We start from the raw sequence: 17,046 nt of genomic DNA on the forward strand, positions 1-17,046 counted from the left end.
ACCCTATCTATTGTTGCGTCACCCTATCTAATGTTGGGTCACCCTATCTAATGTTGCGTCACCCTATCTAATGTTGCGTCACCCTATCTAATGTTGCGTCACCCTATCTATTGTTGGGTCACCTTATCTAATGTTGGGTCACCCTATCTATTGTTGCGTCACCCTATCTATTGTTGCGTCACCCTATCTATTGTTGGGTCACCTTATCTAATGTTGGGTCACCCTATCTATTGTTGCGTCACCCTATGTATGGTTGTGTCACCCTATCTAATGTTGCGTCACCCTATCTATTGTTGGGTCTTCCTATCTAATGATGTGTCACCCAATATAATCTTGCGTCACCCTATATAATGTTGCGTCACCCTATCTATTGTTGCGTCACCCTATCTATTGTTGCGTCACCCTATCTATTGTTGGGTCACCTTATCTAATGTTGGGTCACCCTATCTATTGTTGCGTCACCCTATCTATTGTTGTGTCACCCTATCTAATGTTGCGTCACCCTATCTAATGTTGTCAAGGGTTGTGTCACCCTATCTAATGTTGCGTCACCCTATGTATGGTTGTGTCACCCTATCTATTGTTGCGTCACCCTATGTATGGTTGCGTCACCCTATCTAATGTTGTGTCACCCTATCTAATGTTGCGTCACCCTATCTAATGTTGTCAAGTGTTGTGTCACCCTATCTAATGTTGTCAAGGGTTGTGTCACCCTATCTATTGTTGCGTCACCCTATGTATGGTTGCGTCACCCTATCTATTGTTGTGTCACCCTATCTATTGTTGTGTCACCCTATCTAATGTTGAGTCACCCTATCTAATGTTGCGTCACCCTATCTAATGTTGTCAAGGGTTGCGTCACCCTATCTAATGTTGCCATGTGTTGCGTCACCCTATCTAATGTTGCCATGTGTTGCGTCACCCTATCTAATGTTGCCATGTGTTGTGTCACCCTATCTAATGTTGCGTCACCATATCTAATGTTGTCAAGTGTTGCGTCACCCTATCTAATGTTGTCAAGTGTTGCGCCACCCTATCTAATGTTGCCAAGTGTTGCGTTACCTGGTCACGCTCTTTCTCCACTTGCATGGCCTGCTTCCCAGTCTTCTTCTGCAACTTTTCATGCTCCACCTTTAGGTTATCCACCTGTCAAATCACACGACATGGAATCAATTATCAATAGTATCCCAAAACCGTGCTCAAATTGGAATCAATGATTAAATGACCCATCACACAGTAAACAAAATGGAAAAAAATCAAAAGAATCTTAACACATTGACCCCTCAACCGGCCTGTACCGGCTTTGAGAAGTACCCACAACCCAAAAAAATTCATAAATGCAAAATAAACACAACAAGATGAAGATACTCAGGCATCAGTCTAAGGGATAAATGATCTTGAAGATATGCATCCAACCAAGGTGTTGGCAACTACTCTTAAGCCAAATAATAGCACAGGTTCTTTGACAAATTTCAAATCGAACAAGGAGAGAAAAGCAGAATCACCCCTCTCAATAAAACGCTCAAAATACTACACAAGGGAGAGAGATCAGCAAACACAGCTCAAGACACAAATAGATACCTCCAGGTACATTTCCATGGCCTCAAAACACAATGTCCACTCCTTGAAAGCTTGTAAAACCATGAAGATGCCTTAACATATTGCAAAGCATTCTGGGAGATCCAGGGGAAAATTCACGAGGGGAGGGCCAGTCAACACTCCTCTCCCCAAAGTCAGATGTTTTTTTTATAAATCTTTTCACCCCGAAGCCAAACAAATAAATTCCAGGTCATACAGACCCAGAATAGCAGTGTAAACAATTTTGGAATCAATTTGGTTTCAGAAAAGACAGCATTTAGGAGAGCTGTGGTGATTCATTAGAAAATTATTTTCTCATCCAGGCAAAGCAAAACAAGAAAAAATCATCATGAATCCACCTTTGCTTGCAAATATCCATAAGCAAAGCACTCAATTATGCCTCAGTAGACTTCATGATGTCCTGAGACACTCTCCTAATATGCTCATAGCTTTATTTTTGATCAAAAATACACACAATCATCAACTTGTGCTGGCTTCAGCACAGCGACGAGGGATTAAAAGTGGGGACCGAAAAGCAATGTTTGACTTTGATGGGCTATATAAAACTCAGAATAGGGGGGGAGGTATCTGTTTTCAGTCTGTTTTTTGTAAATTCAGCTCAAAAAAGCCAGGAGTCAATGGGTTAAAACAGCACACAAATGGGAACAATGCAAAAGAATCACCAAACAGTATACAAATGGGATCGATGATTAACAGAATCACCAAACAGTACTCAAATGGAATCTATGATCAAAAGAATCGCCAAGCAGTCCTCAATTGGAATCAATGATCAACAGAATCACCAAAACAGTACACAAAAGGAATCAATGATCACCAGAATAACCAAACAGTACACAAATGGGATGAATGATCAACAGAATCACCAAACAGTACACAAACGGAATCAATGATCAACAGAATCACCAAACAGTATACAAATGGAATCAATGATTAAAAGCATGACCAAACAGTACTGAAATGGAATCGATTATCAAAAGAATCACCAAACAGTACACAATGGAATCAATGATCAACAGAATCACCAAACAGTACACAAATGGGATCAATGATCAACAGAATCACCAAACAGTACACAAATGGAATCAGTGATCAACAGAATCACCAAAAAATACACAAATGGAATCAATGATCAACAGAATCACCAAACAGTACACATTAAATGGAATTAATGATCAACAGAATCACCAAACAGTACACAAATGGGATCAATGATCAACAGAATCACCAAACAATACAAAAATGGAATCAATGATCAACAAATCATGAATCACAACCAATTTCCCAAATCATGGAGTTAATTTTGGAGAACAAAAAGGCCAAACAACTTTAGATTTTGAATGGTACTTCAAATTTCAAGGTTTCTGGTTTCTTTCCTTATTGTCAGCCATAGCATTAATGTCATAGAACAATGCTGACTTGTTGGGAAGTCATACATCTAAAGTGCCAAAACCAATGTGGAGCAAGCAATTGATATTGGTGCTGTACAAATGCCAGGTTTTCATCTTTTGCTGATTTTCCTACCTCTCCCTTTAGACGTATCACTTGTTCTTCATATTGTGCGATGACATCTCTCTGAGAGAGTTCCATGTCCTCCACCTTCCGCTGGTATTCATCCACCTGAAACAGCACCATAACAGAGAGGCAAGTGAAAAGTCTGTTTAATTTCTTAAGCAAAAAAGTATCAAAAAATGACTTTTCTTGGGGGGTGCAAAATCAGAAAAGGTGGACCTAATTTTTCCAGGGGGGGGGGGGGATGGTAGGGAGTGAGTGAGTGAGTGAGTTCTCTGATCAAATTCTGACTATTTTTTTATCTCCACGGGACCTTTATTGTTGGATTTGGCTATATACCAATGTGATCCAGCTTTATAGTTTTGTCTACAAATAGCAAGTCCATTGAGAACCGCAAGTGGCCCTTTGGCCCCCTGGGTAAGGGTCTGGAGTGCATTCCTCTGCGCCCAGACCTTCTCTTCACATTTGCTATTCAGAAGAATACCATAAGGTGTGACAGGAGACGACTTTTTCTTATAAGGATCTTTTTGGGAATAAGCCACTGTGACTGATTATAAGCCAAAAGAATTAGCCACACTGATGAGGAATTAGCCACAACCGAGAAGCTATAGCGAACAATTTAATCAAAATACCTAATTGGTCTCTTTAATTTCGCGACATTTAAGCCCCGCAAAATCCTATTCCTACAACCTTAAATACCACAAAATTCAATACAACTTCCGTTTTGTTTCCTTTTCTTTTATGACAACCAAGACGATTAAGAACTTATCATTCTTAACTTTTGTGTCACAGCTTTGATGTATGTCAATGTGTTAGAAAATAGCATCAAGCACAATATGATTTTTACGGTTTTGCTTTATTGTAAAGTTTAATTCTCAGAGAAATGCGTTTTTGACATTTTTGCGAAATTGAAATGATTTTGCACCAAAATCGCAAAATCATGCGACATATGCCCATCCTTTTTTGCGAAATAAAGTACCAGAGAAACATAGTAACAATATGGTTACCAATAGTAACTGGAGATTGTCAAGAATTATCCTCTTCGTGAAAATATTATGCTACCCAGAACTAGAAAACAGTGCAAAGCGAGAGAGAGTTAATTCTTCGGCCTGTGTTTTTTCGATTTGAGATTTTCATCAGTACATTATCTTAACAATAAAAATAAGATTTTCCAGGTGAAAGATTGTGATTCAAAATCCACGAGTATAGGAAACAGGTGTTCGCCACCGTGGCGAACGTACTAGTCAGCAATAAAATTCGCCACATGGGGAAGGAATTCGCATTTTGCAAAGTAGCGAGCGCTAGCTCGCACGGAGCATGATAAACAAAAAAGCATGTAAGTATAAAAGCTAGTTTTCTGTAACCTATATGTCATGTGGCATACAACACTTCTATGTTAATCTAGTTCCTTGTAGCCTCTGTCATGTGGCATACATGTACCTCTAGGTTTTTCTCGTCAAGCTGGGTGCGCATGAATCCCACTTCCTTGTTGCGTTTGTCTAGCTGTATCTGAACCGCATGTAGATGGTTCTCCCATTCTGCCTTCTTTGCAGTCACCATCAAGTCAATCTGACGCATAAGCTGTCAATAAAAAAAATACTAATCAGCAGAACTGCAAAAAAAAAATTGAAGGGCTTTTTTTCATACAAAGTATTAGGATACAGGAAGCAATGGTTTGAAGTGATTGTTGCACTTTTTTATTTTTCAATTTTCCCCAATAGACCAATTTGTAGTTCCACTATGACTGCTGGACATACAGACTAAGGACGCATACATACAGTGTAAGCCTCGACTTGAGGCAAATTTCATGCGCATACCAGCGAGAATCCTCTGGAACTTGGAATAAAACAATGCAAAAACCTGTGAATACTTCATGATTTCGCTGGTATTTGCAATTGATTCAATTGAAACCAAGGCTTGCACTGTATTTATGCGTCCTCGGTGCCTATAACCAGCAGGCACAGTGGAACTCGAAACTTGACTATTAGTCATGAACAATACTTATATGTTTTTATTCTAGACCTATTACTGTTAGTCGCCATAAGAGTATACAAATTGATCATTGTCTGATACTTTAGCATTTAATTACATCTATTTATAAGAAAATATCTTATTTAGATCTTCTTAAATACTGTATAGTACAATTATATATCATTTCTTCTAAGTAACAGTATTTTGAAAACAAATTATCAAAAAAAATGTTCAGTTCTTTCCTTAATGAAAATACTACATTTAATTCTTTTGAAAAAAATTCAAACACCATGGAATAAAAAATCTAAGACAAGTACTGTATCAGCAATAATTAAAAAAAAGAAACATGAAATTTCTAGCATGTGAATTAGTTGATACTCAACCTTATAATGCATTATATCCCAGCACTGGGTACAAAGTCCACTACTACACGTCAAACAAGATGACAACGCTTCTCTTTTCTCACATTTTACACACAGAAAGCCAGACATTTCTCTACCCAATGCCCTGCTGATCATGGACTTTCTCAGAGAGCTTAAATGCCAGTTTGGTGGCATGGTAGAATATCAAACATCCTTGAGATAACCCAGTGCTCACTCATCTTTATAGTGGTCAGTCCACAGGATCACAGCAGGTGGCTCAATTGGAAACAATTACAGTGGCGTATTATAACAGTGTTGATTAGGAATGAGGTTTATGTGCAATACAAAGAAGCTTTAGTTTAAACGTGACAATTTCAATAATTTAAAACACAATTGGATGATAACTGAGATGAGTAGGGGTTTATTATTCATCCTTTGAAAATTCAATTATATTTGGAAATTATACAACAGTAACTATCAAATTCTGGACTGAAAATCGAGCCTATATTGAGCTGTTTTTTTTTTTTTTAACTGGGACTAATTTCATTTTACAACTAGAAATCCAAGGTGCAAGTCATATCCTTCAAACAGGAAAATATTATGAATTTTTAGACATAAATGGTAACTACTATGTACAACATCAACTCAAATATTGCTAAAATGTTTTTTTCCCAGAATCCTTACCTCTCGTAGTTCCTGTTCGCATGATGTGAGATTTCCCTTAAGATTTAAACTGGAAAGAAAAACGAAAAACACAAATTCAAATTTATTTCTAGCTTTGGAAGTATCATTAATGATAGTCCCATAATTATAAAACTTTAGGACTAAATATTTGCATAATTATCCATAATGAGCATAGATTTCACCTGCTCATACATTCTATACAAAGTTTAAAGAAGCTTGTTAATAATTAATAGACAAAGAAAGCTTCAAAATCCAAGAAACTCCTAGAAACTTAACTTCAAAGATTTTCTGAATTTAGTCCAAAATAATGAGTGGAAAGCGGTCAAGAACTCCTAGTCTTAAAAATATGCGTCAGATCACAGAGATGCAGAATGCGGCTAGAGCAGGGAAGTTCAGTGAAGCGGTAAGAGTAAATAGAATAAATAGTGTGAGTTGCACAAATCAACTACAGACTGTTTTAATATAACTTTAAATCAATTTGAGTAATTTTTCAGATTCTAGGAGTTTTAATTTAAGAACTTCTGTACTGTATGCTCTTTGCTAAACAACGATCATTGAAAATCTGTTTGATTTATTGCTGTGCTTAACCTTAAGCAATTTAATCTTTAAATATAATTTTATCTTTATTAACCATTTGAAAACTATCACTAAGTCTCAGAAGGCTAACAAAACCTGATCAGATGTGTGTCCAAGGGGTCAAGACCCCACCCCGCCCATGTGATGTGCTGAGTCCGACTCATGTTGACCCCTTTGTTGGTAGTTAAGACGACTGTTAATTTTGTGTGTATTTGGGATGGAATTAGTGACCTATCACAAGGAGCTAAAGCCAATGATTTGAAATTACAGTAATTGATCCTTGGTCAGTGTATTACTACTTCAGACCCCACCCTGCATTTTTCTCCAAACACTGAGTTAAGGATGTCATTTTGTGGGGGAGTGGAGAGGGTGCAGCTTTTTACAGGAAAATTGGTTAACGTGACCATCAAAGATAGCTTATAGGGTCTATGCAAGTATATTGACTCTTTAGCAAAGATGGTCTAATTAAATAAACAAAAAACAAAGAATTTATAATTCCACATAACAGTCAAGCTGATTGATTTATGCTGCATTTTCACTGTGAGATCCACAATGCATCAATTTAGTATCCCTGCATTCATAGATAAAGTAAACAAGCACGATAACAATAATAAACAGCATCAGCATATCATATAAACTCCAAAAATTATAATTAAGTTATTGGTGTTTCTGCTGTGAAAGTACTTAAGTTAAGTTAATGGACTTCGTGCGAAATAATGGACCTCACAGGACCCACGCGCCGATATAAGCGTGCTTGATTGGTTTGGTCCTACAGGTTATCATTCTAACAACTATCGATGAAACCACAACAACTTGTAAACCATGACCCCGTAACGTCTTGTCACTAGCAACAACAACAAGCAAAATGACATACGCGTGTTGTGTGTATGACTTGAGGGGTTGTGACTTTACCTGTCTCTAAAAATACCAGAAAATGATTCCAATTCCATGACGAAAACGTGCTGTTTCAAAAATCATCTAAATCCAACAGCCATACTTAATCTCGGCTTGAAAATGCAAACTTTGTGCAAATTTAGCGCCTGACTGTCAAGACAAGAAAGCCATCTGTTGACAACAAGACGACAGCGCGGCACTTCGGTATCGATTGTTACCCGAATTGTCGACTGCATTCAATACCATCACATGGTGCAGCTATAACGAGTTAATGTGACTACTTAGGAGGAAGCCATGCATTCTTGACCAGTTAATCGCTTGGTTTTGTTCAACGAGATCCGGCGTCTTTTCAAACTTTGCCTCTTGTTTAATATGCTTTGGTACCAGGCCTTACGTGAGATCGCGTGGGCGCTTAGCCATCAACAACAAGAAAAAAAAAAGAAAAATACAAAACAATAATGATATGATAGTGATAAGAAAATTTATACGTACTTTGGGCATCTATCTAGACACGTTAGTTAAGAAAGATAAAAGTATAGTAAAAAACTCCTCTCTCTTCTCCAACAATGAAGTACATTTCAAATCACTGCAGAATTAAAGTATCTAAATATATAGCTTTCTCTCCATAATCTGCCGCTGAATTCAAATCTTTCGGATAACTAAGGAAAATAGAAAAGTGCAACCTTTTTTATTATCATGCCCTTTTTTCCGACTAAAACCCGAACAATTGCCGACACCTTGCCGATTTAATCCAAGATGGCGGCGGCCACATCAGGTCGAATAACACAAATGGTGGGTTTCGCTTGAATTTTATCACCAGCCGCGAACACGTCAACAGCCATGCCACCTGTAAAAGATGCCAATTGAGCCTATTTCGTAGAAATGACTTCTTAATAAGCTCGCTGAATTAAATACTTGGGTATATTACTTTGAGAAAGAAACTTACAGTCGTCAGAAACAGAAACCAACAACACCAAATTAGCTAATTTCTACTCATCTTTTATTTGCAATTCAATGTTATCCTTTCTAAAATGCCCTCCTGATGAATTGCAGGAGAAGAAGAGACTCCAGGCTTTCTTGGGCGAATTACTGCGTACTGGATGCTTGAAGGTGAGGCAAGATATGAAAAATGAAATGAAATGGAAAAAAAAATTGATGAAATTGAAATATTTCTTCTAACAGACTAACCAAGTTTGCAATAATTTCTATATATAAAATGTCAAAAATATGAAATTAGTTAGCAATGTCCTTAATTGTCCCTTACCATCCCCATGGCTCTACTGCTATAATTTTCTGGTTGCTTAGTAACTAGTGCATTTCTAAGTGAAATATGTGCATTTTAGGGATTCAAGTATTTTGCCCTCTATCTGAGAGGAAGAGAGGAGTTGATATGCCGTGTTCTTAATGAACCAATGGTGAGTAAATACTTGCAGTGAATATTTAGAGTAAATTTACTTATAAACTTACTTATTTATTTATACCTAACTCAAGATAGCCATTGTTGCAACAATTATTACATTTTCAGGGCTGCCAATGTGGTGACTCTGTCCCTGTTAAACTTGTCAAAATCTTCCTCTCCAAATAACCCTTAAAAAGGTCCTTTATGGTAATTTGTTGAGAAAGCTTTGGGGGAGGTTCTGTAACAATATTTCCAGAGACTTTGCACTGACGAATTTTCTGAATTGTGTTATTGAACTACTGTATCAGATTGACTTCTAATTTTACTTATCAATTAAATATTGATCCCAGTCTTCAGAGATCCTGTCTTACTACACATCACCAACGTCTGGGAAAATGAGGAGTGGTTCATCAAGCTTTACCTTTGATTCACCTCCAGCTCTGCCTCGCAATGAGTAAGTCAACCCAACAATGATCACAATTTATAAACATCAACCCTCACATGTTTGTTTTCTAACCCAAAACTTGGGCACTTTTCATTTTCTATTTCACAAAAAAAACCTTTATTGATATAAATGAGCAATGAACTTTGTTTGACTGGGTTTGAGACAATGAACTTTACCATAAATAAAAACATTCACCTCAGTCAATAACACTAACATCTGCAAGACCAGTAATAAGTTAATATCTAATCCTTTGTTCCTGCACTTTTTTGCCATTATAGTCAATCGCTTATCATGTCTGCCAACACACAAAAAAGGTAAGCCTCATTTTACCTCATTCAAATTCAACAAGTTAGCCCTATACAAAACCAGAGGGCATACAAGGAGTATTCATATTATTATATTCTTTGGGTCCTAGAAAAATTAATAGATCACTAAACTGTTTTATTTACATATTTGTATATAAAATGATGGTTGAAGGCTTTCATAGAAAGTGCTCAATACTCGAAAGTAGAGCGGTGTATAGTGTTGGTTTGAGAAAAATATATTTGTATATATATTTTTCTAATATTATTTCTAATGATATTTAACCATAGCACTGTAATAAAAATAAGCAGCTTCTATCTAAATGCATAATATCATACATAACTTACTAAAGGTTAGATTATGCACAAAATAACACTTCCCAGTTCTGGATCTGCAACCCCTAAAATATCTAGTTCCCAGTCCCTTACACCAGCCTGTCTTTCCAGCCTTAGTGGATATGGGTTTATGGATATCTTGTTCCCAGTCCCTTACACCAACCTGTCTTTCCAGCCTTAGTGGATATGGGTTTATGGATATCTAGTTCCCAGTCCCTTACACCAACCTGTCTTTCCAGCCTTAGTGGATATGGGTTTATGGATATCTAGTTCCCAGTCCCTTACACCAACCTGTCTTTCCAGCCTTAGTGGATATGGGTTTATGGATATCTAGCTCCCAGTCCCTTACACCAACCTGTCTTTCCAGCCTTAGTGGATATGGGTTTATGGATATCTAGTTCCCAGTCCCTTACACCAACCTGTCTTTCCAGCCTTAGTGGATATATGTTTATGGATATCTAATTCCCAGTTCCTTACACCAACCTGTCTTTCCAGCCTTAGTGGATATGGGTTTATGGATATCTAGTTCCCAGTCCCTTACGCCAACCTGTCTTTCCAGCCTTAGTGGATATATGTTTATGGATATCTAGTTCCCAGTCCCTTACACCAACCTGTCTTTCCAGCCTTAGTGGATATGGGTTTATGGATATATAGTTCCCAGTCCCTCACACCAACCTGTCTTTCCAGCCTTAGTGGATATGGGTTTATGGATATCTTGTTCCCAGTCCCTTACACCAACCTGTCTTTCCAGCCTTAGTGGATATGGGTTTATGGATATCTAGTTCCCAGTCCCTTACACCAACCTGTCTTTCCAGCCTTAGTGGATATGGGTTTATGGATATATAGTTCCCAGTCCCTCACACCAACCTGTCTTTCCAGCCTTAGTGGATATGGGTTTATGGATATCTTGTTCCCAGTCCCTTACACCAACCTGTCTTTCCAGCCTTAGTGGATATGGGTTTATGGATATCTAGTTCCCAGTCCCTTACACCAACCTGTCTTTCCAGCCTTAGTGGATATGGGTTTATGGATATCGGCCTGCCACCTGCCAGCCCTAGTGAGCGTGATATTGACCTCAAGGTAGGATCCTTTCTTAGTCTCTCCAAACCAGAGCTTAGGGCAATGCTTGCTTTATAATCTTGCTACCACTACACCCTGTATTTTCTTGTTTGAGCCATAATATAGTTAAATGCTGAGTTCAGATAAATATATCTGCCTAATTTGAGTTTTGTTGATGTTTCAGGATGACAAATCTACACTATTTTTGATTGCATGCTATGCTCGGTACAACTGTCCCTATGTTTGGGTATGTATTGCAATCAGTGTAACTTATGTAATAATTGGAACGATACAAATGGCTTACAATAAAATTTACAGGTAAGGTCAAATCATGAGCGACTTGTGTGTTTTTCTGCTGATGAAGAAATTGCCAATCAACAAAAAGACAGTCCACTCAAGCTAAGGTCTACTTCAAGCTGGAAAAAGAGAGGTGAAATGCTTTCCTAATCACTAACGGTTAGATTGCTTTTGCATTTGGGTTTTCAAGTTTTTATGGGCAGTACTAAGGGTTGAATTCAATGGATGACATAATGAGTCATCTCTGGGGTTTTACTTTCTCTTCTAATGGTAGATGGTTAAGGAAACCCAAAGAAACTTAATGAAATAGCTCTGTTAACAGGAGTATTAAGCATTCATGTTCACAAATAATTCTTTCCATTTTTACCAGCATTATCATTATCATTTATCACTATCATCATAATCACATGTATATCCAAATAATCCTTTCATTTTAATTATTATCCCAATAAAACTCTATGAACTTATCATCACTACCAGCACCATCACCATCATCTTCACTACTGCCACCATCATCATTTTCATTTCATGGTCACCACTTTCAAATTTTTATCACAACCATGATCACCACTTCCACTGTCATCATTATTAATAATCTTTTTCACCATCATCTACACTATTGTTTTAACCACCACCAGTATTATCACCACTACATACAACAACCATAGTCATCATCATTATTCTCACCATCATCATCACCACCAACATCAAACATATCATCATGACCATATCATCATTACCATATTACCATACCATCATTACCACACCATCATTACCATATTACCATAATCATCATTACCATATAATCATTACCATATTACTATATCATTATTACCATATTACCATATCATCATTACCATTTTACCATATCATTATTACATCATCAATTATGGCTAACCATCCTATCGTGATTTGTTACAATGCCCCTTTTTTCTCAGTCCTTACCTAATTATGTTACAGATACCAAGCTGTGGGACATTATTGCCGAGATTGTCAAGCTCTGTATGTACCCTGCTCCACTGAATCCCTTCACTGTTGACTTCAAATATTTTGAGGGGTTGCCCTCAGGGGAGAGACTAATAGCTACTGGGGCCATGGCAAGCTTCCTGCAGAAAGTCGTGACATCTGGGGAGCATGCATACAATGCTAGAGGTAAAAAATGTAATTTTGTCAAAGTTGTCCTTTTGACCACCTTTTTAGGCCATAGATCCAGTTATTTCTACTTTCTCTCACTTTTTTAGGTGGTTGGGTATGAGAGAACATTTTTGTGTGAACGTTTTGTCAATTTTTGATGAGAAATTTTGTTTTCAAACAAGACTGTTTAAACCAGATAAAAGGCTTTCTCTAATCTATCATGTGTAGGGATTTATACATTGATTAAATTTTTTTATTCCAAAGCCATACCCAAAACCTTGTAAAATCTTTGAAAGTATCTTGCTATGTACATAATTTTTGGATGTTGGATGTTTGAAGTTCCAATGAATTCTCTTTTAATTTGTGCCTTTAACTGTTTTCCTTAATTTCCAGCCCTAAATACTCTAAGTACTCTCTACTGAGTACTAAACAATACTTGCTGGGAATTGAAGCCAGCAGTAGCATTTAATGGAAATATAGCCATGACTCCCAAAAAATGTGTATAATAGTTGTTTTTGTAATTATTTTTCCATAGTGCTAGATGACCTAGGAGAACTAACACGTCGTCATTTCAAAGATCTTCAAACCTTTACCAGGCAAAGCCACAGTGCAGGGGCTAATAGCCAGTCATACCAAGTGCCACCACAACAGGGAACACTTTACCACCAATCCGGACCTCTACCCCCTTATAGTTCACAGTATCAAACTCAATAGCTAAAAAAAATCGTGGACTCAGGCGTTACAGTTAAAGGACTTATAGTTAGTACTAATAGCAATGACATGTTTTATAATTGAAGGTATTTTCAGGGTACTTTTCAAAGTGCATTACAGGAGACACTTGCAGTAGCATGATGAAATGATCTTAACAATCTAGAAAGGAACCAGATTACCAAGACCTCCAAGGTTTTAAATTACCTTGACTTTCAATGTAGCTTGAATTTCAAGTAATTTGTTGTATAGTTTTTCAAGGGATTTTGCTTAGTTTGTATTGCTTAGTCAAGTACTCACACTTACAAAGCAATTCATGCCTGGCATTCGACATTCGATTATAAATAATTACTGTGACATATGATTTCGAAAGTGATAACAATATTTATTATAATAGGTGTGCTTTAACAAGGAAAAGTCCTTGTAAATACCCTCCACCTTTATAAGCAACCCCCCCCCCCCCTCCCATGAAAGAAGTCCAACTTATTTATGTATTATGGAGATGTGTAATGGAGATCATGCAGTGAATGGTGTTAAAGATTAGATGATTAGAAAATAAAAAAACAACATTTACACTGAGAGTGATGAATATGTAATCATAAAGAGTTGTTTGACATTATACGAGTTTCTTTGGTATCAGGTTTATTTTTAAATTTCAGATAACATAACTTTAGGAACTCCCTCTTCTGGCATCATTTGAATGTATTTCATATTTTATCATTGTTTTGTTAGAATTCTCTGCACTGATAGCATTTTTGGTGGGGGAAGGGTTCAGAGAGAACCAGATTTACCGGGAGAAGGGGGAGTATTGGGGTTGATGGATGACGGGCTGAGATAAGGAAGTTTCTCTTTGGCATTGTGGCCTTATCCTCCGGTCACCTTTTTCTTCGTCTCTTGGGTTTTACCGCTCCCTCTATGACTTTCTCTTCCGTTGGGGGATCTGGTTGTTCAAGTCCACTGAACAACTTATAATAAACGATACTAGAGTCCGAATCACAAATAGCCAAGGTCGCAACCTTGTTCCTTTCATCTTGACTTTGTCCAGAAACATTTACCCCTTCAACCAAGTTCTTCATTTGCTGCATACTAAGACTTAGAGTTGCATTAACCGGAACAATTACTTCCAAGTCTTGATTCTTCTTGGGTTTACCCGTAATGTAGAATATTTTAAGTTTTTCGCACGAATGTATCTCCACTTCGCGCCAGTATTTCGCTTCGCAAAGATCGAGATAAACCAACATCGTCGCTCTGGTCGCACCATCATTGAGCCCATGTGCTTTTATTTCTTGAAATTTAGGATGTAACTCTATCCACCGTTTACGTGAAACTTTAAAGTCCAAGTTATCGGCCATCAATTCGCGAGTTATATTCGGTACAATGGATTGCAAAGGTTAGAAGTTTAACTCTAGCAAGAAGATGACAATTACAGCCAGGCGTTACACGGTCGGTGTAGTGCACAGGTATCCCAATCTCTGTTGATTTGGTTGGCAGTTTCTCGAAGTTTCATCTCGAGTGATGAATATGTAATCATAAAGAGTTGTTTGACATTATACGAGTTTCTTTGGTATCAGGTTTATTTTTAAATTTCAGATAACATAACTTTAGGAACTCCCTCTTCTGGCATCATTTGAATGTATTTCATATTTTATCATTGTTTTGTTAGAATTCTATGCACTGATTATTATGGCGGGGGCTGTGGTTATGGCGGCCACGAATTTTCTTGGCTCCGTCGCTATCCTACTGGTATCGCTTGTAATTCTTTCAAATCTCAACAATACCTCTGAAATCTTATCAAGAAACACCTCTGAGTTCAATTTGTCTGGATGGATCAGCAAATACAAGTTACTGCTGATCGGTAGCGAAAGTTTTCTTACTTCTACTCGATCGTCAAGATCCGCCATCTTGAATCCTTATGATGTTCATCCTGGTCTACCAAGGCTCATCTGTAATCTGTTGCTGCTGGGTGGTAATATATCGCTTAACCCTGGTCCAAACTGGAAATTTCCCTGTGGCATATGTGCGAAACCTGTCAAATCCAACCAAAGAGGCATCCAATGTGACTCGTGTGACCTGTGGTTTCATTCGTCATGCTGCCAAATTGGTAATTCAACCTATAACTCCTTGGCTAATAACTCTTGTACATGGATCTGTCCATGTTGTGGCTCATCTAACTTTTCAAGTGGATCAATCTTCACCTCATCATCCAACTCCATAAGTATTAGCAACTCATTCACTATTCTATCAACTAATCATGATGAACCATCAAATTCACGTTCTACGCATAGTCTTTATAGTCCTCTTCCTGTCACATCTACCCCGGTTAAACGCTTCAGGAAAATCACTAGACTCAATTGTATTGAAATCAATTGTGACAGCATAAAGAGCTCTGAACGTGCAGCAGTTTTTGCCAGCCATGTTAGTATGTATAATCCTGATGTTATTTTTGGGTGTGAATCCAAACTCAGCCCAGAAGATCCAACATACTCGTCCTTTCCACCAGACTACACAGTATATCGTAAAGATCGATTGGATTCAGGTGGTGGAGGTGTGTTTATTGCCATCAAGCACGACATCCCATCATTTGCATCACCGAACCACACTATTGACTCTGGAGACGAAGATGAATCATTATGGGTTTCTGTAAAGCTCGCCAAACAAAAGGAACTCTATCTGTGTTCTTTCTACAAACCTCCCAAGGCTACTACATCACGTATCGACTACCTTTCACATGCTGTTCTCAAAATTTTCGACAAGAATAAAAAATCTCACCCTAACATTGTTATTGCTGGCGATTTTAACTGTGGAGACATAAACTGGAACTCTGACCCTCCTTCAATCACTAACCATGCGTCGGCACCCATGATGAATTACCTACTGGATTTTATCAGCAATAACGCTCTTACTCAACACGTCCTACATCCCACACGCCCAGCTTCTCTTAATACTTTGGATCTGGTGTTATCGTCATCTCCTGCTCTAGTATCCGATGTCAGAATCCTCCCAGGTATGAGTGACCACGATATTGTGTCTTTTTCTATCACCTGTAAGCCTCCAAGGCTAACAAGTCCCCCCCACAAAGTTTATATGTACGATAAAATGGATGTCGAGGGTCTCCATCGTGATGCTATGACCTTGGCTAGTGAGTTCTTCTCTTCATGTGAGTCTAGGTCAGTGGAGTCAAATTGGTCGCATTTCAAGAACGGTCTCTTATCTGCTGTTGAAAAACATGTTCCTTCCAAACTGACCAAGTCGAAACTTTCTTTACCTTGGATGTCACCAACCATTAAACGCCTTATGAGGAAACGAGATTCTCTCCTCCTTAGAGCTAAACGTAGTAACAACAAAAGCTCAGAAGTATGGCGTGCTTACCGTCAACAGAGGAACAAAGTCGTCAAGGCTCTCAAGGTTGCACATAACAACTATTTGAATGACGTGATAGGCGAAAGTTTGCAATCAGATCCCAAGAAATTTTGGAGATATGTTAAACGCTCAAGATCAGAAAATGTAGGCATTCCAACTCTCCGTAAGGATAACATGCTTTTTATATCAGATGCAGATAAAGCTGAGGCTCTTAACCATCATTTCCAGAGCGTTTTCACTAGTGATAATGGTCAACTTCCGGATCTGTCGACTTCTAGTTACCCTACAATTAAAGATATTATCTTTACCGAGCCTGGCATTCGTAAGCAGCTTGAAAGTCTCAATCCATCTAAGTCTGTTGGACCGGATGGTCTTTCTCCAAGAATCCTCCGTGATCTATCATCTGAGATC

The 17,046-nt window shown here is 37.9% G+C and overlaps 3 protein-coding genes across 6 annotated transcripts in view; 1 reads left to right on the forward strand and 2 right to left on the reverse strand.

Moving 5' to 3' along the window:
• LOC116614235 (centrosomal protein of 63 kDa) overlaps positions 1–7,981 on the reverse strand; it is a 29,085-nt gene extending 21,104 nt beyond the window's left edge. The window contains exons 1-5 of one of the 2 annotated variants that reach the window (XM_048732185.1): positions 7,614–7,981; positions 6,126–6,174; positions 4,549–4,689; positions 3,121–3,216; positions 1,063–1,146 (exon numbers count right to left, since the gene is read on the reverse strand). In XM_048732185.1, coding sequence (XP_048588142.1) covers positions 1,063–1,146; positions 3,121–3,216; positions 4,549–4,689; positions 6,126–6,174; positions 7,614–7,651 — 408 coding nt within the window. In that variant the 5' untranslated portion in view covers positions 7,652–7,981. Of the gene's footprint in view, positions 1–1,062; positions 1,147–3,120; positions 3,217–4,548; positions 4,690–5,462; positions 5,681–6,125; positions 6,175–7,613 lie in introns of those variants that run through there. The other variant, XM_048732184.1, reaches the window with a different exon arrangement.
• LOC5506625 lies at positions 6,391–13,848 on the forward strand. Of its 3 annotated transcripts, none has more exons than XM_032375020.2 (10): positions 6,394–6,528; positions 8,649–8,705; positions 8,939–9,010; positions 9,345–9,448; positions 9,718–9,753; positions 11,085–11,157; positions 11,321–11,383; positions 11,455–11,566; positions 12,394–12,585; positions 13,103–13,848. In XM_032375020.2, exons 1-10 carry the CDS (start codon positions 6,433–6,435, stop codon positions 13,279–13,281), a joined length of 984 nt encoding a protein of 327 aa, XP_032230911.1. In that variant the 5' UTR covers positions 6,394–6,432; the 3' UTR covers positions 13,282–13,848. The 3 variants fall into 3 exon arrangements, with proteins under 3 accessions (XP_032230912.1, XP_032230911.1, XP_032230913.1); XM_032375022.2 differs by lacking the exon at positions 6,394–6,528 and adding an exon at positions 8,318–8,387; XM_032375021.2 differs by lacking the exon at positions 9,718–9,753 and having other exon boundaries at positions 6,391–6,528.
• Positions 13,849–14,150: 302 nt separating this feature from the next.
• Positions 14,151–14,627, reverse strand: LOC5506612 (tRNA-splicing endonuclease subunit Sen15). Its single transcript, XM_001627250.1, has one exon. It carries the CDS (start codon positions 14,625–14,627, stop codon positions 14,151–14,153), a length of 477 nt encoding a protein of 158 aa, XP_001627300.1.
• Between the last annotated feature and the right edge of the window lie 2,419 nt (positions 14,628–17,046).

The sequence above is a fragment of the Nematostella vectensis genome, chromosome 9, assembly GCF_932526225.1.
Source record: "Nematostella vectensis chromosome 9, jaNemVect1.1, whole genome shotgun sequence".
In the NCBI taxonomy this organism is placed as follows: Eukaryota; Metazoa; Cnidaria; class Anthozoa; order Actiniaria; family Edwardsiidae; genus Nematostella; species Nematostella vectensis.

Coding starts and splice junctions, on each gene's coding strand:
- LOC5506612 (XM_001627250.1), bottom strand. CDS start 14,627: ATGGCCGATAACTTGGACTTTAAAGTTTCACGTAAACGGTGGATAGAG.
- LOC5506625 (XM_032375020.2), top strand. CDS start 6,433: ATGAGTGGAAAGCGGTCAAGAACTCCTAGTCTTAAAAATATGCGTCAG. Junction 6,529..8,648: donor CAGGGAAGTTCAGTGAAGCG/GTAAGAGTAAAT, acceptor GATGAATTGCAG/GAGAAGAAGAGACTCCAGGC. Junction 8,706..8,938: donor TGCGTACTGGATGCTTGAAG/GTGAGGCAAGAT, acceptor TGTGCATTTTAG/GGATTCAAGTATTTTGCCCT.